This window comes from Coffea arabica, chromosome 3c (genome assembly GCF_036785885.1).
Source record: "Coffea arabica cultivar ET-39 chromosome 3c, Coffea Arabica ET-39 HiFi, whole genome shotgun sequence".
NCBI lineage: Eukaryota > Viridiplantae > Streptophyta > Magnoliopsida > Gentianales > Rubiaceae > Coffea > Coffea arabica.
Window position 1 is genome coordinate 7,853,194 of NC_092314.1, and position 24,175 is coordinate 7,877,368.

Below are 24,175 nucleotides of genomic sequence, written 5' to 3' on the forward strand. Positions count from 1 at the left end.
TTGATTAAAGTACTGCAAATACTAAATACAAATCCATACATAAATATAACGATAAAGAAAGTTATGGTTATGCAATTGATTGATGTTATATACGTATTAGGTTGGATCTTGTCTCTTCTTGATTTCATATTATTAAAAACGATAAAGAGTGTTAGTTGAAATAATTTTATAAGACGGAGATTTTATTGTGATTTAACAAACTCTCAATAAATGCTTGGTTAAAGAATTAATATTCTCGTGTTAGTCTACTTGTTTAATTCATGTTTTAGATTTTAGTCTTCAATTTGTTTTAAAAGACAGTGTTATTCATTTTGAAACTTACATATGTCAATTATAATTATAATTTTAATTAGAATTGAGTTTCATTTTTGTTAGAAGTCTACGTTTGTTAGATTTTTACTACCATATTTAATTCTCTTAGCCTAAAGAATATTGATTGATTTAAGAATCTTAAAAAAAAATTCAGTATGGATTATTAAGAAATTGAGAGTTTCTTACTTTGACTTGAGTGGTCCTTTTTTTTCCTTTATAATATCTTTTTTTTTTTTGACTTATTCTTTTGTCATGACTATACTATTACTAAATAATTGCTATTGGTTTACATGAATGGCTAATGGCTCATGTCACGGATCATAGAAATAAATTTTATATTTCTTACTTATAATTTGATGAAGTATTTATTCAACGATGGACAAGTACACGTAAATGGGTTTACCAATAGTTGCTGTAGAGTTGGATTGAAATACAATTTATAATATCAAGCCAAAATTTCTGAGTATAGCTAGGGAGATATGTACAGGGATTTTCCTTACTAAATTCTTTATTTTTTTGAGGCTTGGAGCTTGATTTTTTTTTTTATTTGTTATAGAATGAAACTCACAGTTTTCAATTGATAAAAGTGTAACTTTTTATTTCAAAAAGTCAAAAGTAGTTAGCTTATTTTTAAGGAAACTTTTTCATATTATTGTTTAATTTCTATAGTTTGTAGTGAGAAATTATTTTTCGCAATCGTTTTGTTTTCAAAAGTCGATACATTTGAAATATATTACACATCAATTTTTTTGTATAAAAAATGTTTTAATGAAATTATATTTTTGAAATATATCTCAAAGTATTTTTTTTTTTTGAGCAAAATGTATTTCAAAGTTGGTATTACCTTACGTGAAAATTCCAAAGAAATCATTTAAATTAGGTTTCTTTCCTATTCATCTTATATTCTAAGAGCAATTCAAATGAATCTAGTGGTTCGCAATAAACGATTTTCCATCATTATTGCATAATTCCATGCAAAACCAAATTCCATTGGAGGAAGTTTACCTTAATAGAATTTTATTCTTAACTAAAACATCCAAGTCACTAATTCTGGAATCAATTTTTAAAACTCTATTCAGGATAAAAATTTACATCAGCAAGTTTATTTTCCTAGATGAAATATAAAGGCCTATATTATATGAATAACGACAAAAAAATTAGAAAAAGGACCGTGGGAGCATGACGTAGCCATTAATGGATTAGAAAAAGGACCTTGGGAACATAATATAATAGTCATTAATGGGTCACTTATTCTGTTAATACTGATTTAGAATTAGATATATGTCAGCAATGTCCGCCTTTGGAAGTATCTTTTGAAAGCAGTAACATCACGGAAAAGAAAAACAAAATATATGATTCTTTGAACTAAATTTAGCTTTGAACTTTGTTGGATATGCATCCACTGATATAGTGATATAGGCAACTTGTTTAATATAATGTTAAGTAATAAGACAGCGAATTTATAAAAGTTTCTAATCAACTTGGTAGGAATTTATAAAAGTTTAAGAAGGTTGATATACATGAAGTTAGTCCAGATTTTTTAAGAATATGGCCTAACTAATGCCTGATCACTAATTTTAGCGGAAAATTTTTCAAGTAAATTAACCTATTGTGAGGAGGCCTTGGTCTGATTATTAAGGTTGCGACCTCAGGAATTAGAGGTCTTAGGTATCTAATCTCCCGGTTTTCAAAATTCCAACATTCTTCTGCTAAAAAAATTTTTAAAAAAAAAAAGGTGAATTGACTTATAACCTTTAACCTTTCCAAATCAATTTCTATTCCGCAAGAGATTCTACTTCTAAAACAAAACTTAAAGGTTGGTATTACATAAAAAGCTCCAATACTATTTAGAATTACATTATTGTTTGGAAATAGATTAAAGTCTTTAATATTACTAATAAGGGCATTTTAAGAAAGAAAAACTAAATCACCAAATCATATTGGTGGTTCTAAAGTGTGTGTGTGTATGATTATGTGTTGTGTCATGGGTGACCTTTTTTGCCCATGAATTGCAATCATATCAGTACAGTTTATGCCATTTTGAAAAACTTGCAATTTGTGATTGTCACTTTCAGATGACTTCTTTCGACGAAATTTTTCATTGATTATACTCCCCTTTTCCCTAAAGTAAGTTAGAGTAAATTATACGACTGTTATCGTTATCACAAAAACAAAAATAAAAACAAAGAAAAAAACTTGCAATTTGTCATTCATTACAAACTAGGAGGAGATCACCGCGCGATTAATGCCCAAGATTTCTTTGTGCCCAGCATTGTTTAGCAACGATGTCAGTTGTACGTGAAAATAAATTGTACAATGTTTGAGTAAGATTGTGTATTTTCTATTTTGAGAACTTGGAAGTAAGGGATAATAGTAATTAGTACAACAATTAACATGATCTTCTTGAATGCTTATCAAATGTCATGAATTAAGAAACATATTATAAAATATAAATTACATTCATAAATACACAATCTAATTTGCTAAACATATAAAAAGAAGAAAAAAAATTAAATGTCAAGATCGGAACTAAATCAGCTTCCAAGGTTCCAATATTTGCATTCTCGCTCACTCAAATCTTAGAGTATGTTAGAAATTAATAGCCTTGTGTACATATCTTTTTCTAGAACAAAGTGTCAGTATGACAATCTTGTTAACATCATAAGCAGCGCACCATTATTCATTGAGCAATGGTCTAGTACTGGCGTATCCAACATGTCCTCTAGTGCAGAAGCCTATGACAATATCAAATTCTTTTTTTGAGATAATCCACAATCAAAGTAGCAACATTAATAACAATAAAACACCCACACAAAGCAGTAATCTAATACTCAAAGAAAAAAATAAAAAATATAAACAAAGCCAACTCTACTTGCAAAGTTTTCTAGAAGTCTTCTTTCTTTTTCTAGATTTTGGATCAGTAGAATACGGGCCATGTGAACCTGAGACTTTTTTCAAATCATGAGCTGTGGGATCAGGCAAAGCAAGTTTTGCAGTGGAAGAAACTGAAACAGATGACTCTTTGATGGGTGTTAATTTTACTGTTTCTGTAAGGGGTATTGGAGGAAACCGAGCACTGACATCTACAGCAGAACTTTGAGCAGAGGAAACCCATGAAGCAGGGAAAGGGGGCTGCGATGCCCAAGAAGTTGCATTTCCACCCCAGTCACGCAAAGGCCGTGTCTGATAAGCACGCAGTGGAGAAAGTGCCTGATAATCAAGAACAGGGCCTCTAACATGCCAGAGCATCACAGGAGAGAGTAGGTATGTTCCATAGAGGTGATGAAAGAGGTATCATTGGATTAACAACAGGAGAAGGGCAACTCTTGCTGCTCACTCTAGCAGCAGGCGTTGAAAGAACCTTGCTTTGGCTCAAACCCTGTTTATTTCCCTGCTCTGAAGTTTTAGGACCTACATTGGAGCAAATTGGAACACGCTTCAGCAACAACAAAACCTTCAAAAACCTCAAAAAGTCATGAAGTACCTGAACGTGATTGTACAGGGGTCTCAGACCTGCCTGGATGCAATTTTGGGCCATGAAGCCTTTCCAAACATGCCCGCCAAGCAGGCTCCCAAAAGCTCCTACCTCCTGTTAGTGAAAAGCTTCAAGCTAGTTACCACAGATGCTAACAGATATATACAAGGACAAACAAAATAGAAGGAAGAATACACGAACCACACATCCCAAATGCCGAAACCATACAAGCTTCATCAGGTGCTACTTCTTGTCTGCACCATCATAATTTCAAAATATAGTTAAATCAAATGCCAGTAGGTAGACATGACATAAGAATTTTGTATAAAAGTTGAGGAAGTGCAAGAGATAGGTATCAGGAAAAGAAACCAGACTCAGGTCTTATTTGCGGACAAACATAACTATGCCTAATGACCAGAATTTATTTACTTTCTTCACATGCCATATTGTGTATGTATCTTCGATTTCAGTATAGGACTCACATCAAGGACCCATAAACAAAAATTTGCGCCCGTAATTGCACTTGCTGTAGATCTGTAAAAGGCTGCTGAAAGAATAAAGATACTTGAGCTGAAGTGTTCAAATCGGGTAAACTTGATCCAGAAACAGGAAGAACTACGCCTTGCTTTGCTCCACTGCGTTCCACGCTTGTCACTTCTAATTGCTCAAGTTGACAACTTCCTGTTGATAAAAAGGCAGAAAAACAGAAGAAATTAACCATTACCACTTGAGAGAGGAAAGAGGGAAAAGGAAGATGAAGGAAAAAGAGAAAAATGAAAGGAGAAACCAAGAAAGAAGGAGATTACCAGTCCCATTCGCCTTGAGCCCCTCATCTACCATCAAATCCCATCACCTTCTGAGAAGAAAAAGAATCGGGACCCACACGTACAAAGAAAAGCTATAGATTGAGGAAGGACCGGCAAAAAGGCCAATGTTTTGGCACACCATATTTGTTAAAGAAGGGCAATATTGTAAAATAATGCCAACCCACATTGAGCCCATCACCCAACACTTGTCATCAATCAAACCAGCACCAACCGCCATAAGCTTACTTAGCAGGTAAGCTAGTCTTCATTTTCGTCTATCGGACAAAAAGCAAGAACTGTACTTCTCCTTCCAGCGGACAAAAGCAAGAATCCGAATTCCTCTCCCAGCGAAAGCACGCGAGCCCCACGTGATGGAGGACGACCCCCCAGCGAATAAAAAGCAACCACATCAGCACAACCACCACCCTCCTTAACGAATCCTTTCGTGCTTTTACTATATAGGTTGACTAGGAGGTGATCACCGTGCAAATGCACGGTGTTAATGCCCAATATTGCTTTGTGCCCAGGATTATTTAGCAGCAATGTAAATTGTGCTTGAAAATAAATTATACAATACTAAGTAAACTATGATTGCAAATCATCTATGTCAAGAACTTGGTTTTAGGTCAAAATAATAATTAATACAGGAGTTAAAATGGTCTTCCCAAATGTTTATTAAATACCATGAATTAGGAAGCACATTATAGAATATAAATTACATTCAAAGTACATAATCCAATTTGATAAAATTATAAAAAGAACGAAAGAACTTAGTGTCAAGATTGGAACAAAATCAGCTTTCAAGGCTCCAATAACTACTCAAAGAGGAATAGGCTAAGCTGTATCGATATCTGCCAATCCTATTTGCAGCATTCTCTCGATCATTCTTGTGGCTGCTGCCATTTATTTGCCTGTTAAACAGTGGGAGAGGATTAACAAGGAATGATTTCAAGTGTCTGTAAAGCTTCTTGGACGTCTCTATATTGATTGCATACCCTGCATTCTTTATTATTATCAGTTCTAAATATTGAGGCTATTGAAGTTCGCATTGTCAATGCCGAAAATTTCAACCAAATATGAGAATTCATTATAGTGAAGGCAACTTCTTTAAGTGCCCTAAACTTGGGACAGGAAGGTTTGATGCAGCACATGAGCATTCTTCCATGCAAGTTAGACGCAACAAAGCTGGTCAAATTAAGTTTTTAGCAATAATTAAGATAAAGAACCATGATTTAAATTTTATACAATAATTAGAAAAAAGGTAAGAAAAGGTCTGCGAAAATAGATGAGATGTCAATATCTACTTATGTACCTAGGTAAAAGGTGAACAACAGAGTGACAATATCTGCATAAAACTTCCTATGTGTATTGAAAATTATTAGGCCGTTCACAGTTTGGACAGGCCAAATAAAAATCTCTGTCATTCTTAAAACTCATTTCAACACAAGCTGTGATCCATGCTATGCCTGTTTTCCATTAAACAGAAATAAGAAAGAAGCAGAATGAGAACAAATTCAGAGTATACATAGAGAGAGTAGCTTTAACGATGAAAGGATTAATGAGTCCTACAAACCCTGATGCAGTAGCTTAGCTATATGTTAACAAGCTACATACCTTTAATGATGAAAGAATTAAAGAGCCTTACAATTAAAGTTACCTTTGTTGCACCATAGGTGAACACATGAGAGAATTTCGAACCACCCCAAGCAAGTGGACAACAACGCAATGCACCGCATGAAAGGACACATATAATCACATAAGATTTCCACTAATACACAAGAAATCAGAAGGGGAAAAATTACAAAGAATAAATTAGTATTTTTGTAAAGTTTTTGTACTCCCTATAACAACATAACAAACTTTCCAAACAATTTGATATGATAATTACACATCATCCCTAACCAAGTAGCAGATATAGTAGAATCATTTTTAAAAAAAAAGCTTTTCTAAAAATGTGACAAAAACACTAAGATAACATGAAGCCACCAATCCTTGTCTTTCTGAAGGATGACTTACATCTGATAATATACCGAAAGGTGCAAAATAATCAATTTTAAAACAGGTGAGCTAAACCAAAACAAAGTAAAAATACTGAGAAAAGAGCCTCATTTCATTCTTTCCATTTGTCAAACTATCACAGTTCGCTTTCGCTGCATAAAAAGAGCATTATTTCTATAATTCTAAATGCTTTATTTCTATCACAGTTCACCACATATTCAACAAAAAAAATTGCAGCAGAAGATAAAACAGAGAAAAGCAAAAAAAAAAAAAACACTTTTGAGACCTAAGAAACAGAGATTGTACAAACAAAGATGAAAAGTGCTTTATTTCTATAATTCTAAAAAACTCAGAAAACCCAAAACAATGCCATTCATGAGCCACGACAGCAACAAACATCTATGCAAGAAAAAATAGCAAATAGTAAAAAAAAAAAACCTGCCATCAACTGCTGTTCATTCTTCTTCTTTCGCATAGCTACTTTTCTTGCCAATGTCAGCCCAAGGAAAAATCACAAAAAATACCAGAAAAAAATGAAGACAAACCTGAAGCCAACTGTGTCAATCAATGTGGTCAATCAAAGTGAAAGACAATAAAGGGTAAATTACATTTTACCCCCTTGTGGTTTACCCTTTTTTTACATAACCCCACTATGATTTCAAAAGCTATACATAACCCCCTCATGGTTTGGATTAAAGTGTCAAAGTAACGGAAATAGTCACTCGTAACGGAATTTCTAAAAATGTCGAAATTATCCTTATAAATACATGACACATTAACCCCCTATGATTTGTATATTTTACCATATAACCCCTTTATGGTTTAATACTTTACCATATAACCCCCTTATGATTTTCAAAATATACACATAACCCCCCTTGGTTAATACATAAATTTCAACCTTACATAAGGGTATTTTTGACATTTTAGGTGACGCCGTTACGAGTGACTACTTCCGTTACTTTGACACTTTAATCCAAACCATAAGGGGGTCATGTATAGCTTTTGAAACCATAGGGGGGTTATGTGGAAAAACGCTAAACCACAGGGGGGTAAAGTGGAATTTGCCCGACAATAAAAAATACTTATCTTAAAAATTGGTCTTAAATTTTGTTTCAGGGTTGCTCCTATTTAATATTCACAAAAATTACATGAATTACTAATGAGCTACCATATGAAAAAAACAAAGATGATTTTTCTGAACAGGGCGGCTCACAAAAAAGTCCAAGAGTGACTAACCGGTGATCCTAGCGAGCAAATGCAACAATTTTGCCATCTGGCCGGATTGATGTTCCTGCTATTCCAGGTCGCTCCAATGTAATTTCTTTCTTGACCAGTGCTGATCCCTATATCGCAAGCCGGTAGAAAGATGCATAACTTAGAAATTTGAAATTTAAGACATTAAAAATGACCAAAAGTCTCTTCCTCCTACCCGCTGGCCGCTGCTCAAAGAAATATTGCATGTCAATGATGCCTATCACATGCAGCTCAAGTTCAAACTACAATTCAATCATCATTTTTAGACCAACTGCAATTTAAATCCTTCAAAATTGCAAACCAGGAAGTTCTGAACTTGTTTTTAAGTAAGGTGCATCTGACACATTACAAACGAGCATAACATCTCGTGATCACTTGGCATTTGCCAGACGAGGAGGAGACTATTATGAGACCACTTGGAAGTCAAGAATGCAAAATTAAGAAAAACAGTAATCCTCACACTAAGAAAATTAAAGTTCAAAATAGGCACCTTCTGATGTTAAATAGTCACCAATTGCAAAACAAAAGATTGTTGGATTGAGGTATATTAGCATCAAATTTACTTCAAGAATAGGAAATGAAAACACCATAGAGGAGTTGTAAACAAATGGCACGTGATATTTTTATCTTCTCTTATATTTCTTTTTTGCAAGGCAAAGGCAGCAATGACTAACAGCAGCATGCCACATCCTGTTAGCTGAAAGTGTAAAGATGCCATGCAATAAAGTGACTTAACATGCTAGGGATAAGAATTTATCAAGCTTGAATTTACCAATTGATAATCCAAATAGAAAAACACAAGTTTTTCATCAGCAGCTCCAGAGATACCACCACTGCATGCCCCATCAATACAAAGGCTCAAAACTGCAAAAAAGGAACGAGATCTCAATTTTTTTTGTTGGGTTTCTTGGGGAGAGAGAAGTCGCAATCAACAAATAACATGATGTATATGGAGCCAGCACCACTATACCTGGTTCTTTATGAAACTTAACAGAATTCATTGGAACCCCTGGATTCCTTACATCCCACCAGGCCATGGAACCATCCTCATATCTAAAATATTGAAAATATAAAGGGAGTGAATAAACTTCATTTGATAGTTCAAGAATTTCAATCAGATGTAAGGTACATCTGCTCTATGCAGACTCTAAGCAACTGTTCCAGTGACATCAAGCATCTACCAATCACAGCAACTAAAAAAATAATAAAGCCATTTAATCAGATAAAATGCAGCAAACAATCATAGAGACATGGTTTTTTAGGGGAAACAAGGTTGTCGATTGTACCATTTTTGTGATAAGAATCATAATTCCAAGACCAAAGAATGACAAAGAAAAGGCTGGATGTTATATATCAATAAACGGGCCATACTTTATGTATCCTTTTTCAAAAAAAAAAACCATGAAGCTTTGACCAAAAGTTTCTTGTTCATATGGTGACCTTGCTCCATATCTAAAAGCTAAGATTTTTGGTAAGGAGTAGTAACCTGAATGCAAAAAAAGTTTGGGTGATTTTTATCAGTTAAGATGAGCAACAGAGGTGGGAGTAGCTTCAACCAATTAATCATTCTTTAAGGAAACCTGAACCACACTCATCAGGAAATATCCAATGATAAAGATAGCATTCATGGGTTTCCCCAATCATTTGTTGTCATGCCATCATGAGCACAAGCCCTTCTCCCAATTCTATAAGCCTTTCCACCGTATTGCAATAGAAGCTGAGTCCGAAGGCAAAGATGAGCAAATAAAATGAGGACATACCCGGTCAAAACATTTAGGTAGCCCTATGATTCAGGAGATAAAAATGCTTGAAGCGCCATGCACATTCCTGGGGTCAGATATCAAATTAGGGGCAGATAGACAGAACTTCCTGCATGGAAAAAAAAGGGAGAAAACCACACATTGTCACACTTTCATTAACATAGAAAAGAAGAAGGGGGAGGGGGGTACGCAAAAAAATAAATAAGATGAGCCTTCAGTATATATGAAATAAATAGAAATTACAAGCAAATTTTATTTCCATGATAGTAATCCAGAGCATTCAACAGGTCACTTTTGCAAAGAAAGTGCAGGTCATCATTTAAAGAGTCAAAGTTTAAGAAAGTGAGAGACCATTTACATGGTGAGAAAAAAAATGGAGAATGCCAAACAACTAAGACAAAACCCCTCCATGGTCCAAGTCCTCGGAGCTAAAATCTTAGATCATTAATGATTGTAGGGATAAACTAAAACTAAAAGGATCCATGGTCATAAAAATATGGGGTAAAGCACTTTTGATATTTGAGATTTAAAAATCGAACCACAAAAAAAATCAAAATATAACTAATAAAAAATTAAAGAAATTTCAAGAAAAGGAAAAATTATCAAAACAAATAAAAATAAAAAAGAACCTTCACAGAAGATCTCATCACCAGGTCCGGAAGGCAGTGATGGAAAAACTAATTACCAACAGAGACCCGTATATACAGAGAGAGAGAGTGAGAGAGAGAGAGAGAGAGGGAGAGAATCAGGGCGAGCACAAAAAATTGATAGATTCAGATAGAAAACTCTGTATTTTTAGAGCCATCATAGTATAAAATTTTCCCGAATTGTGGGGAAAAAATTATCAGGCGCTTTAGGAATCCACATGCCTATCAAGTTTTGGCCGCTACAAGCCCTAGAATTTCAGACCTTCTTCAATCTCTTTTTTTCATCCTCTTCTTCGTCAACCATGTCCCTGAGCCTAGTAATTTTCAAGAAATCGCAGCAAAACTCTCCTATTCTCAGGCTGCTGGGGTCTCAAATCACCAGCAAACACAGCAAGCAAGTAGGAGCAAAAAGAAACCAGCATAGGATGAAATGATGAGAAACAAACCAAATGGAACCCAAAAGAAAAACTTCAACACAAAACCCCTATATTTCCTCTTCTTAGAGGGTGTTGAAGATTTTTTGAGTAACCCCAAAAAAAATTACAGGAAAGTCACGGCAACAAAAATGGAAGAAACTATGCATAAAAAAAAAGGAAAATGAAGGGGAGAAAATAAAACTTGTGAGTAGCCAAACAAAAAAAAGACCCATAAAGAGACTCGAGGGAGGGAGGAAGATGAAGAAGAACAAGAGAGAGAATCGAGAGTGAAAGGGGAAGAAGATTACCAACCATTTTCTATCTCGAGCCCATCGTCCATCAAATTCTAAGCACCCACTCATCAGAAGAAGAAATAAATCTGGACCCTCCAATCGAGATTACAATCTCTCCCAAGTACAATCAAATGCCGGAAATTGAGGAGAGACTTCTGGGTCTCATGGAAAAAATGGAGTTTTGTCTAGAGGACAAAATGGAGTTCTGTATAGGAACCAGTCTTCAAGACCTCTTGACATTGATTGATGCTGCTACGTTTTGAAAGACAGAAAAAAAAAAAGAAGAAGAAGAAGGAACAGACGACGTCGTCGTTTGGTTTATCGGAGGAAAGAAGAAAAGCCCTCAAACAAATACAAGAGGGAGGACAACCAAGTGGCATATCACCTCCAGCCAATCTCCAGTTGCCACATGGGCGGACGACCATCCAACGTGGCAGGGGGCGGTTCCCTCTTTATCTATATTGTTAACTAGGTGGTAACACCGCGCTGTGCGCGGTGGTATACATGCCCAATTAACGTTTAGCTAGTAATATTGGCGAGAATGAAAATTAGCGGTAGAAAATGGAGCTATATGACTTGTGGGAGACTTTTTTGTTCCAAAAAAATCTTCACCGGCTCTCTGTACTTCCAGTGCAGGTGCATATTTTCAATGGTACCATAAAAAATGCCTCTCCTTCCTAAAAACCAGAACATGTTAATTCCTAGCTTTCATCTGTTACCGATTAATGATACACAAACAAAAGAACTGGACAAAATAGCAGTGCAGAATTGATATGAAAAGAAAACGTTGGTGACTTTAGATCGCATGGTCCCACTACATGGCTACAGCAGATAGATTTCCTAATAAGTAAAGCTCAAGGAACAGCAATAGTTACCTAGAAACAGATATGGTTTCATACTCAGACCCATTTTCCGAAATAAAAACCTTTCCTCATCATTTATAGTTTCCAAGTCAGTGGGTTGTTCAGCAGGTTCAAAATTTTCTTGCACTTTCAATAAAGCCTTCTCGGCCTTCGTTATCTTCCCTTTTGCCTGCAAATAGCAAAAAGTTTATATAGAGCCAAATATTCACAATGGGCTAAAAGTAGTGCCTGCATTTTCCAAAAAAAAAGACACATCTTAATATATTGCCACTTACAGTAGCTAGCTTGTTCTCAAGAGATTTAACCAAAGCAGCATGCTTTGCTACAGCTGAATCTCTCATCATCTTCTCTAAATCTTCACCAGTTGCCTGGTTGTTCCAGCGCAAGGTTGCTGCCTATGTCTCGGAAAGTGTTCCGGCAACTAAAGGCCGTTCAGCAACTTCGACATTTGACGCAATCAAGGCCAATGCTCTCTGACGCGCTATTTCTTCCTCATCCTGTTGGAGAACAATTTCTCTCTCTTTTTCCACCAATGTTTGTGTTAACACCAGATGGCAAAAAATCATTTCCCCTGTAAAATACGATATATTCCTTGTTTCTTGACAATAGTGTACCTCCAGTTAATACCTAAGCGAATCAAATCAGAATGTTGTTAGCAAGAAAGATGTGCATCAACCAACGACATCACATTCCTTACAAGAAAAGAAAAAGAAAGCAAACTACTGTTTCTCAAATGATTAGCATGACTGGAACAAATTCTTTTAAGAGCACCAAGCAAAAAAGAAGACTTGCTCAGAAGCTGATTATTTAAACACTGAAATGCAAATACAAATAAAAGAAAAACTAACAGACAGTTCATGGTGCTTTCACTCATTTTCAGGTTCAACAATTTGTCCATGCGTTTAATGTGACTGGAGATTCAATGAATCAGATTAGAAATTAAAAATGTGAGCAAGCAAATGTTCACACTCTTCAACATATTCATAAGTGAAAATATTCGTTAACTCATATATATATGTATGTATGTATGTATGTAGGGATTCAGATGTCCAACCTTGAGTTCTTCTGCCATTCTTTCATTGCAAGTATTCTGTACACCACGTTTGATGGCTATCTTTGCAATAGCACACTTTTCCCACAACTTTAACATTGCCAATGCCAGACCTTGCAGTTGTCTGTTTCTTCCTAGATATTTGTAAAAACATACTCCATAGATATGTACTCAATATCTGAAACAAAGAGAAAGCACAAATGAGTTGGCACACACCTAGGGCAAAATGTGGAGGCAATACTCTGGCACTGCTACGGAAAAATGTCATTTCTTTCTCACGAAAACCATGTCTTATCCCATGAAGTAGAAGCCTAAATGGGGTCTATATCCAGGAACAACGTCAGGAAGCAAGTCAGCATCAACAGGCATTGGTTCATGCCCTGACCAATCTTTGAACCGCGGACCAAGTCCGTCCAGCAGTAGGTTGAGCTCACTTAGATCCTTGAGTTCTTTGACTGATAGGTTGTTCGAATAAGATTTAGCAGTCGATGGTTCAGCACAGCATGAGGCACCGATGCTTCGAGCAAAATTATTCACCTGAACTCCTGAAGATTCAAATTCCTTTTTCCTTGTCTAGTATACGACCATACACAATCTAATTTGTATCCCATGCCTCTGTACAATACCACTGTACTGCCTCATCTCCAAATAACCCAAACCTCCAGTTCTACTCTGACAGAAGGCATAGTACACTATATATAAGCATACAATAGGCTCGATTGCATACAAATCTGAAGTAATATTCATTCGAACCAGTCGTAATGGTAAAGCAAATTTATGAAATTATTGCAAATGAGGATGTTATAACCATAGAATAGGATAACGTAAAGCTAACTTCAACCAGCATAAAAGAAAGACATCAACGCTAGCAGTTAACTGATACAAGGAAGACTGACATCATGTATTTGCAGTAAAAGCTAACATTCATAACTGACTATGAAGAAAAACTAACCTCTAGAATGTGGTGTGTCCACCTCATATTCATGGCAGTAGGACCTTAAAATTTCAGCTTCACCACCTCATCCAGCTTCCACTTCTCATGAATAGAGTCCACCATCGCCTGCGTTACACCAGCTGCCCCAACCTTTATTCTCTCTACCATCCTTAAAGCCAAATTCCTAAGCCTCTTCAATTCAGGCTCAGGTATTACTTTCTCTGCCACCTCAGTGCTACTTTTTCTTAATCTTTTCCCTTCATGATATTGTTGATCACTCTCACTCTCCCACGGCAACCTCACTGATTCACTAGTATCCCCTGAATCGTTCACATAATTCTGAAAAGTCCCCAACCCATTATTGCTATGTTCAGCACCCTTGTCTATCCCATTAAACAAAAACTCACCTGTCTGTGACAGCTCATTCGGAGTGTCATCCTTCTTGGCACCATTTTCTCCAATTTGCTCATCAAGGTTAAGCTTTTCCTCCACTTTCTTTACATCTTGAAATACACTAAAGCTGATAACATAATTTTCAGAATGCTCATTAAAGCCATTTCAGAAGTAACCGGTAACAATAACAATAAGAACAAAAGAAACATAACAGATGAAAGCAAATAAAAAGGAAATTACCTGTAGCAATAGACAGGTGGAACCTGAAGAACAAGGCAGAGGAACCAGCTGAAATCGACCTGCATAAGTAAGAAGAGGGGAAAGCTTTTAAAAAAAATATGGGGAAGAAATCGCACGTGAGCTGAGAAACAGGTGCATAAAGTTGCAAGCAACAAAAAGTAATTTATGGCAAAAGAAATCAAGGGAAGAGTGTAACTGCAGCATACAAAGGCATACGGGGAAAATTTGAGGAACCAAAAAGGGAACACATACTGGTTTAGGAAAAATTCAGAGAGGGGAGGTCGATGCAGAGCAAAATTTGGAGGGGGGGTTAATGGAGAACCATCGCGGGGGAAAGAAAAATGCAAAAGACAAACCGGAGAGCAGAGGGCGGAGAAAAGCAGGAAAGGAGCAGGAGAGGTTACCCGGTGCAGCGGCAAGGGCAAGGCGAGGTGAGAAGCAAAAGCAGCAAAACAGGAAGGGAAGAGAAAATGCTTGATTGTGGGGAGAGGTGAGCAGAAGCGAGAACATGGGCCATCATGGCAGCAACCTAATCGGTCAGGAGGCAAGAGGAGAGAGCAGGTGAAGGTGGCGTGTAAGGGGTGGAGGCGGAACAGGGATTGCTGAGGGGAAGGGAGCTGTAGGGTGGGGGAAAAAGAGGGGGGAAAAGATGCGTGGGCAAGGCAATGTAGCAGGAAAAAGGAGGAGAAGGCAACACGCGAAAATAAATTCGGCGGAGAAAGGACGCGTGCAAGAAGATAATTTTATGAGTGGAAACAGAAGCAGTTGGTGGCAGAGGAGGTGGACGACCGAGCAGAGAGGGGCCCGACGGCCCGAAGCTTAAGGATGCAGGAAACAACAGTGCAGGCAAACAGGACCAAAGGAAAAAGAAAGATGGGTCTTCCAAACGGGGAAAGTAAATAGTACGGTGTGAAGGGGAGAAAGCTCAGGATGCGTAGGTAACACAGCAGCAGAGAGCAGAAGGAAAATGAGTGCAGGAAGAAGAGTGGAGAAGGAGGGAAAGCTTCAAGTGGGTGGAGCCGGTACAGAGGAGACTGTCAACCAACCGCCTGCAAAGCAGAGGAAAACAGTGCCTGCGAAAGAGACAGGAGCACGACCACGCAAGGAGGAAGGCTGAGGCGCAACGAGAACACTCGGCAACCAATGCATTCCGCCAACGTCACCATCAAACCAATCCGAAGCCGCCACGCGGAGGACGACCACGTCCGACGTGTACACCAGGCGTCCGCCCTTAGTCTATATGGTTAATAAGTTATACAACTGTGTAGCAAACAAATAATAGAGTATTCCATTACTCTTGATACCAACACGTGCACCTCGCTTGTATCAAAATCCGAGGCGTTGTTTTGCATCATACATTTTGAATTTTGTTAGCCAAATCTTGGTCACTGAAAACTGAAAAACCATTCATGCCCACGAGTGCTTTTGTGAATATGAGGTCCTGCATTAAATTTCTTTATATAGTTATTTACCTTGATTAGTACGTGTTGATCAGTATGATAAATGAAGTACATGCACTTCAAAGCTAATTTACATTAATGTAAGAGAGCATAAATGCCAAATACTACAAAACCATTCGTAAACAAAAAACTGGTTGCCCAGGGTTGATAATTAATAAAATTTCTGCTTCCTTTTCTTTTGCATTTCAGTTACAAAAAGCATCAGCTACAAACTTTATCAGATTTATATGCTGTTGTTGCCTAAGAGGGATTTTTCATTTCTTTTTTTTTTTTGTTTAAATGGTTCCATCCAAAGTAGGCATTATAGTTGGAACGATTGTCATCATTGTACTGAGAAAGAATGTTAAACTTGTTACAGCATAAAAGTTTTTGACTCTTGATGTCAGGACTGCACAAAATTAGTGCTACTAAAGGAGCAGATTACACAAGCCTTGAGCAGGTTTCCCACATAGAGACGGGGTTCTTCTGAAACCATTTCTTGGAGAAGCAAGAATGCAATGTCTGCGTATTTTTTATGGCCATTTGCCCAAACCTGACCTTCTCCCATGCTTCTTAAATCAAGAATAACTGGATCTGTCCCAGTAGCACATCTCTGCATTTTTATGAATTACAGGGAGAAGAAATCCAAGATCAGTTTTTAACCAAGTTATTTGACAAACTATATCATACCATTTGTATGATGACTTGTGGCAACAATGACATAAAAGTGAATTTGGTAAATCTTAGAATCTCAGCAACTAGGTTATGCTCTCCAGGATTCTAAAAGACAAGCTCTGTTACAAAATAAAGGTAAAATATAAAAAAGTCCCATGTGGTAAATCTAATACACAGAAAAGCCTTCCGTGATTTCAAAATATATAACACGACACCCCGTACTTTGAACTAAATTGTAAAGGTGACGGAATCCGTTAAAACTTAACGGAAATGACTTATTGGAATCTAAAAAAAAATTTTATACCTAATTTTTAACAAGTATACCTGTTCTACCCCTTAACCCTCAATTCTCTCTATCTAGAGAATAAAACAAATAATTTTTTTGAGTTGTCTTTTGCTTAATTATATCAAGGCATTTTGGTCATTTCGTCCATTTCCGTTAAGTTTAACGAATTCCGTCACCTTTACAATTTAATTCAAAGTACGGGGTGTCGTGTTGTATATTTTAAAACCACGAGGGGCTTTTCTGTGTATTAGATTTACCACAGGGAGTTTTTTTGTTTTTTACCCCAAAATAAATAGCATGTGATGAATCCCTCTAAATATGGGTAAAATAATTATGCTCTCCAGCACATCTCATTGTTGTCACCTTGCTTCTTGAGTATGGTTTGCGGACAATGTACATCATTTAGATAGTAGCTGGGCAGTTTTCCCTTTCGAAATAAGAAAAAGGTAGCAACCAGATTTAAAGATAATTGAGAGCACAAAGAAAAGCTCAGAATTCAGATTGAAATTCTTGCCTTGGCACCCCCTCACCCCCTCATTAAGAGTCAATTGCATTTGCATATGCACTGAAACATTATTAGTCAATTCTACAAGTTCCTATAAACTTCTTCCCCTCATTAGTTTCAACTACTGCTCTAATTTTGATTACTCCACTCTTGTAGAGCAAAAAATGAACATTCTAGGAAGGGATGTTTTCTAATAAGCTTCTGTCTTGCATGCTTTTCACAAAATTCTGGACAGGAAAGACAAATAACTATCATGCTTTTTCTTTTGCAGGTTCAAAATAAACTCTTGATGCTCCTATTAAGTAACATCGGAACTGTCATTTCCAGGATCTATAGGAAGACAAAGCAACAGCAACAGAATCAATAATGCTTGCCAAAATAAAAGAAGAATAGCACGACTGTCGATGGTGTCACTAGACAACTATGCATCCAATAAAACAACATTGTTGGTCCAATTGAATATAGTGTCACTAGACTTGATATGAGATACGCAATTTTATTTCAGACTTCTCGTAATTTCATCTGAGAAGAAAAGAGAAATGGAATCCTGCATCTGCTGCTTAAATAAGTTACTCATGCTTCTCATTCCCACAGCAATTTTGAAAACTAAGCTTCTTGGTTTTGTAACTTATTGTCACAATAAAGCTACACCTGTGTCATGAGTTAGGCGAAGAAGTACCTGTAGGTCCCAAATTACTTTGTAACTGACTCCCCTATTTGTACCTCCAGTGCATTTCAACAGATCCCTAAACTCAGTCCCCTCTTTCTCAAGGAATGCCCAATAGTTCTGAGAAAATTAAGAAAATTTATATGAAACAATGAAACCAACAAACAAACAATGATGTAAAACTCTGAAAAAAGTTTAAACGAATAAAAAAAATGTCCAGATTCAACAAATATGCCACATTCTACAAATCTTGTCTGTTGAATATTTAAGGTTTTGCAGTTAATCATACATTCCTAGTAAATAGATTCAGAAGAAGCATATCTTAAAAAGTATTGATGAAAAGAATAAACACGCTTCTGCTTACATCTAAATCTTCCTCAACTTCCTGGACCACATAAGTATCTAGATAAACTTCAAGATCTCTTGATGACTTGACATGAATCTCCACAAAGATAACATGCTCTATTGGTTTTATTCTTCTCATTCGATTTGGTAGTTTTCATTTCCTGTTTTTAGGACCCTTTAGGCTCGCCTCCCCTTCTCAACATATGCTTACTTCAGGGAAGCATTGCTATAGAAAGACAGCTATATCCTGACAGTGAAAAGCAAGAATAATGAAGATTACCTCCAGGGTCATTCGCATGAAGCGCTTGGTTGCACTGGTGATTCAACAGAGCAGACTAGTCTGTAGTAGGAGACTCTCTCAAGTTTCAATCTTCGCAAGTGCACTTTTTTTGAAAAGATTATATCCGTCCGAGAATTACCATTGTCATTCTGGTGCTGCACGTTGTTACTGGAGCAATGCAACCAGCTTTCTCAGCTAACAACGTTAACTCTGTTCTCCATAACAAAACCTGCAGGTTCAAAATAGCTGTTCAATTTCTTCCAACATGTATCTTCCAAGCCACAAGTTCTAGACTTGCTCTCACATAATTGACTATGAAATTTTTACAAAGTCCCGACCAGATCTATCTCAAGCACACATATCTAGGTTACATGTCAAAGATGTGCAAGCAAAAAATTATGATCCTCATGATTCGTTAACAATGTTAACCTGCAAGATTCACCAGCAGAAAAGAACTAGAAATAAAAAAACCCACAATCATTCTGCACTTTTGGTCTTTGCAGCAGAAACAAAAAGTTAACGGACTCCCAGCTCTAATTGTTGAACTTAGCATAGTGATGAGAAGTGAGTGTATAAAACCAAAGGAGAAGATGAAAACCAACTAGAAAAATGAATTTAACTGACTAAAGACGTAGTATCAGTAAGAAACAACAAAAGCCACTGACGTAAAACTGTCAAAGAAAAGTTAGTCAATGACCATCCAGATTGATCAAAACTTTCCAATTCATATTCTTTTGGTAAACTGTTACGAAAAGGTTAACCTGTCCGTACAAAACCCATAAATTCCATAACAAACGTCCCTCCTTAGAGGCCGACGCCCTCGACGGCCTGGTAATTTTGGGACTCCCCCTTCAAGGAGGCAGAGCCTCTACGAGATTCGAACCTGGAATGTTGGGTTCGTTGCCTGGCTCGGATACCATTGTTACGAAAAGGTTAACCTGTCCGTACAAGGCCCAAAAATTCCATAACATAAACTGAAGTTCTTAATACTTTTCAGCTAGTCACACTTCCTCAACGAAGAAATATCATCTCAGAAATGAATTGAAAAAACGAATAAGTTACTGAAAAATAGTGACATGTACTTGCAAATGAGTGGAAGATTGCAATGATGGAATCCATAATATGTTCACGATCTAACATATGAACTACTGATTAGGACTTTGATCTCCCCAGTTGAATCCCCAATCCCTTTTGCCGAATTTTCTGCAGATTGTCCGCACCAGTGCACCTCAATCATTTCCAGCATAGATATTTCTGCAAAATCATGGGGAATTTTCTCAAGTTCTTTGCAATTTTGTAAGACAAGGCGTTCAAGTTTGGGAAGGTGATCACAAGAAGCATTCCATTGGGCAACGTTCAAACTGTCTAACTTCAAGAATTTAAGTTCCTGGAACTCTTCATCCCCCATGTCCCATATCGGCCCCTCAAAGGCACCAGAAAGTAACTTGAGAACTTCCAGCTTTGGTAGCTTCCCGATTGCCGAGATACGATTCCAGGGTAGGTGAAAGTTTGAAAGAGTCAATTTCCTCAGATTGGATGGGAGAATGAATTCAGTGGTATTAATAGGCCTCCCATAGTAAAAAATATTGAGCGACTCCAAATGAGTTAGAGAACTTAATCTTGGAAATTGATTGCAATTACTGGAAGACTTCCGTGATTCGAAGAAAATGCATTTCAGTTTGCGAAGATATGGAAACCTCTTCATTACTTGTTCACTATCTTCACCACAAGAAAGAGATGGACGGGAAAAGCTGACCAAATTTTCCAACTGATACCAGCCTCCAAGCTCTTCATCATCCAATTTGAATGCAACATGAATGTTCACATGAAGATGCCTTAAACTTGTCATGTGCCAAATAGTTTTTGGTAGGACAACCTTACCACGCAACCCCTTCACAATCAAAGTTTCTAGTTTCCTGAGGTTGGCTATTGATTTTGGGATATACTGCAAGTACCCACTCACTGCTAAATATCTCAACCGAACCAGCAGTCCAATTTCAACAGGAAAGGAGACACCAATATTGATGCTTTCAAAATCCAACACCCGAAGAAATTTGAAGTTGTGACAAATGAATGAGATGTCATAGGGACATCTGGGCTCTGCATCAGTGGAGGCAAAGAATATCAAAGACCGAGTGCCCGGGCCAGAAGGTCTTGATTCAACAAAATGATTTCGCTTCAGAAAAATGCTCAATCTATAGGCCTTATATGTTACAGGAGCTAAATGATCGTGAAAATCAAATTCAAAACCATAATCTGAGCTAGGAAAAGAAGAATATGGTTCATCAGACTTCATTAACAGCTGCAAGAAATTCTCACTTTTGGCCTTCGATCTGCAGAAAACAAGTATAAGATCATGAAGGCGACATGATTTGACCTGCCCGTTGGATCTTCTCTTGGAGACTATTACTAGGCTTCTGTTAATTAGATCCACCAAGTATGCCTCGGCAATATCCTCCAATCTCCTTGATTCAGTGTTTGGAATGAAACCTTCAGCAAGCCAGAAACGTATCAATTTACTCACAGGAATATCTCTTTCTTCCAGAAAAACACCCAAATAAAGAAAGCATGCTCTTAGATGTCCTGGCAAGTGCTTGTAGCTCAGTTCAAAGATTTCATTGCACCGAGCTTCTGGATCACTCATTATTTCGGAACTCAAGCTTTCTAAAATGTTTTCCCAAAATTCTTTGCTCTTTTCTGTCCTTTGCAGAAGACCAAAAATTGACAGGTGCCGAACCTGTGCAATAATAATTAGCTACTTAAGAAAAATACAGATTTTGTATATAGCGGTGAGTAGGGTCGAATCCACAGGGACTGGGGATAATTCGTTTCTTCTGGAGTCCAAAGTGTGGGGGGTTTTGGATTAAATGCTAACTAAATAAATTAACTGCAGAAAATAATTAATTAAAAGAAATAATTGGGGAAACTCTAGCCAAGGGTACACATCAGAAATGGTTCATGCAACTGATCATCGATTCAAATATAATTCCAACATTTATTAATAGATTAGTTATAGTTGTCATGCACGCGATAAACAACCAACCTTTCCTTACTTTTTCGATAGTTAAGGTACGACCGTTAACTATTTCTCTAACCCAAAAACAACCCTAGGTACGACCGTAGGATTTAATTTCTAGATTGCATTAATAATTAGAAAGGCCCAATCCTAACTAACAAACACGCTACGAGGGTTTGTTTAAGTTAGATCGTATGCTCCTCTGACATAAACCCAATTACGCCAGTTGCTATTGAGACAAAGATAACGAACAATTACGGATTCAATTATCCCTATTTAGCAAAATAGCCTATGTGAATAATTAAATATTGCGCATCTATTCAATCACTCACACGAGCTATAGCAATTAAAAGCAGGAAACATATAAATATCAATAAATTAAGGAAGCAATTAAAATCAATTAGATCTCACAGTAATTGTTGAACCAAATCCTCAGTTGTCCCCTTAACTAGAAAAGCTTAACCACGCCTCATGAGAAAATCTCCCCGTTGGGGAATATTGTCGAACACCTGGCGTGTGTCAGAGGCCAGTCTAAGGAAAGAAAGAAAAGAAACTAAAACTAAACTAAAACTAGAGATATCCCTCCTACCCTACGTTATCCCTATTTAATCAATAAAAGAAAGATGACTAAAGGCTATCTAGGTGGTCCCCACACATGTGGACAAAACCTTCAAAGTACTTCTTGCCCCCAAGTCTCTTTCCGTAGCTTTCTTTTAAGAGTCCAAATGACTAGATGCCTTCCACTAGCTTGTGGTCCCCACCAATTCAAGAGCCCAAGCATTGAAACCCTTAGAAATCTCCATATTTTCCATAAAGTCCCTCCTTTTTGGTAGTTTTCTGCTTTATTCCTGAAATTAAGTCCAAATACCAAATATGAGTAAATATCAGCAATTAACACAATATTTGTCAGGGATAGAAGGGGAAATCAATAATAAAATTACTAACAAATTATACCCTATCAATTCCCCCCACACCTGAATCATGCTTGCCCTCAAGCATGAGAACAACAATTGAACACCAAAATTCGACCATGGCTGTTACTCCAACTACCGTATTGCCAAGACACCAAGAAAATCATATATCAAGCGACACAGGTCAAGATCCAAGAAAAATCACTCCGGTTAGCATATAAACTACCAACTCCTCCAATTTCAAGCAAACTAATCTAAGAAAAAGGAATGGTTGCTCACATTTATCAGCAAATGGTCCAACTATTAATCCAAATCTCAACATTAACTCATAGATCGGTAAGCTGACTTTAGACACACACTTACACAACCTTCACCTTTTTTTATCACGTTTTCTATTTTTCTCTTTTTTTCTTTCTTTTTTTTTTTTTTACTATTTTTTTTTTCTTTTTCAATAATAACAAAAGACTTAGTTTCTAGCCATTAGAGCCTTTTGACGCGAACTCCAACATTTGATAGATGGAGGAGCCCGGTTACTCAGCTCCAATCGCTACGAGACCATGCACTCATAGCAACTACTACCTTTTGACGCGAAAATCAACACTTTAGGTGAAGATCCCCGGTTACTCAGTAGTAACTACTAGCGGAGTACAGTCAACTCTATTTACAATCATATAACACAACAACTAAAAATAACAGCAGTCAGCCTCAAATTCCAAATATGGAGAACTAAAATTAATAATTGGACCAATTCACATGAAGAATGCCAACAATCATTCCCTATGCCTAGAAGAGTTAACCAAAAATTGGAAAAGTCAAGCAAGTATTGATATTCACCAAAGAGATGTTCCTGAACTCAACTACATCAACTTGATATCCTTTTATTACTAAAACTTGGCAATAGCAGAATTAAAAACAGCAATCCAGTATCAAAACTTGGTATTCATATAAAACTGATCACTAGTAAAAGTAAAAAAAGAAAATAAACGAAAAAATAGAACAAATAACAACGAAAATAAAGGAAAAAAAAAACTAAAAACTAAACACCAGAAATACCAGCTGTACCACAGCTCTCCCCCCACACCTAAATCCGACATTGTCCTCAATGGAGGTAATATAGCAATTAAAGCGAAGAGAAAAACGAAACTTCCCTCTCAAGCGGCTACGGGATAGGCGGGAACGGGGGAGTGAAGCAGACATGGTGGAAGTACGCGGCCAGGTTCTTAGAGATTGGAGCCATCTGGTTGGCGATATGCATTACTTGCTCATCCGCGTGGTGAACCTGATCTCGGAAGTGGCGCCACTTAGCATCAGAGGCCATCGGTGGGAGAGGCCACTTAGCAAATTCAAAACAATAACAATTTAATAGCCACTGGTGCCTCCCTCGTAGACAACCCAATCAACAAAATGCATAACCTAGGCACCTAGAGACTATACAAATATCCCAATAATACAGCAATTTCAATCAATACTCACTGGTGGCCCCAATTCAGTCAGATGTAGAAACAAAGCAGTCCGAGATTACCAACACAACCAGTACCATTGGTGCACATAAGACGAATAAATTATACGCCAAACAGCACAACCAGTACCACTGGTGCACATGTAG

General features: G+C 37.0%; 1 protein-coding gene and 1 pseudogene across 1 annotated transcript; both read right to left on the reverse strand.

Annotated features, from left to right (window-relative positions):
* Nucleotides 1-2,838: 2,838 nt before the first annotated feature.
* LOC113688363 (CRM-domain containing factor CFM3, chloroplastic/mitochondrial-like) lies at nucleotides 2,839-15,188 on the reverse strand (annotated as a pseudogene).
* Nucleotides 15,189-16,206: 1,018 nt separating this feature from the next.
* On the reverse strand, nucleotides 16,207-21,358 carry LOC113736347 (putative late blight resistance protein homolog R1B-14). Its single transcript, XM_027263272.2, has 4 exons — nucleotides 19,725-21,358; nucleotides 18,643-18,871; nucleotides 18,030-18,137; nucleotides 16,207-16,497 (listed from the first exon to the last, which is right to left on the reverse strand). The coding sequence occupies exon 1, from the start codon at nucleotides 21,284-21,286 to the stop codon at nucleotides 19,769-19,771; it is 1,518 nt and encodes a 505-aa protein (XP_027119073.2). The 5' UTR covers nucleotides 21,287-21,358; the 3' UTR covers nucleotides 16,207-16,497; nucleotides 18,030-18,137; nucleotides 18,643-18,871; nucleotides 19,725-19,768.
* Nucleotides 21,359-24,175: the final 2,817 nt, after the last annotated feature.

Bases quoted from the DNA above. Each gene is read 5' to 3' on its own strand.
- LOC113736347 (XM_027263272.2), bottom strand. From the start codon at position 21,286: ATGAGTGATCCAGAAGCTCGGTGCAATGAAATCTTTGAACTGAGCTAC.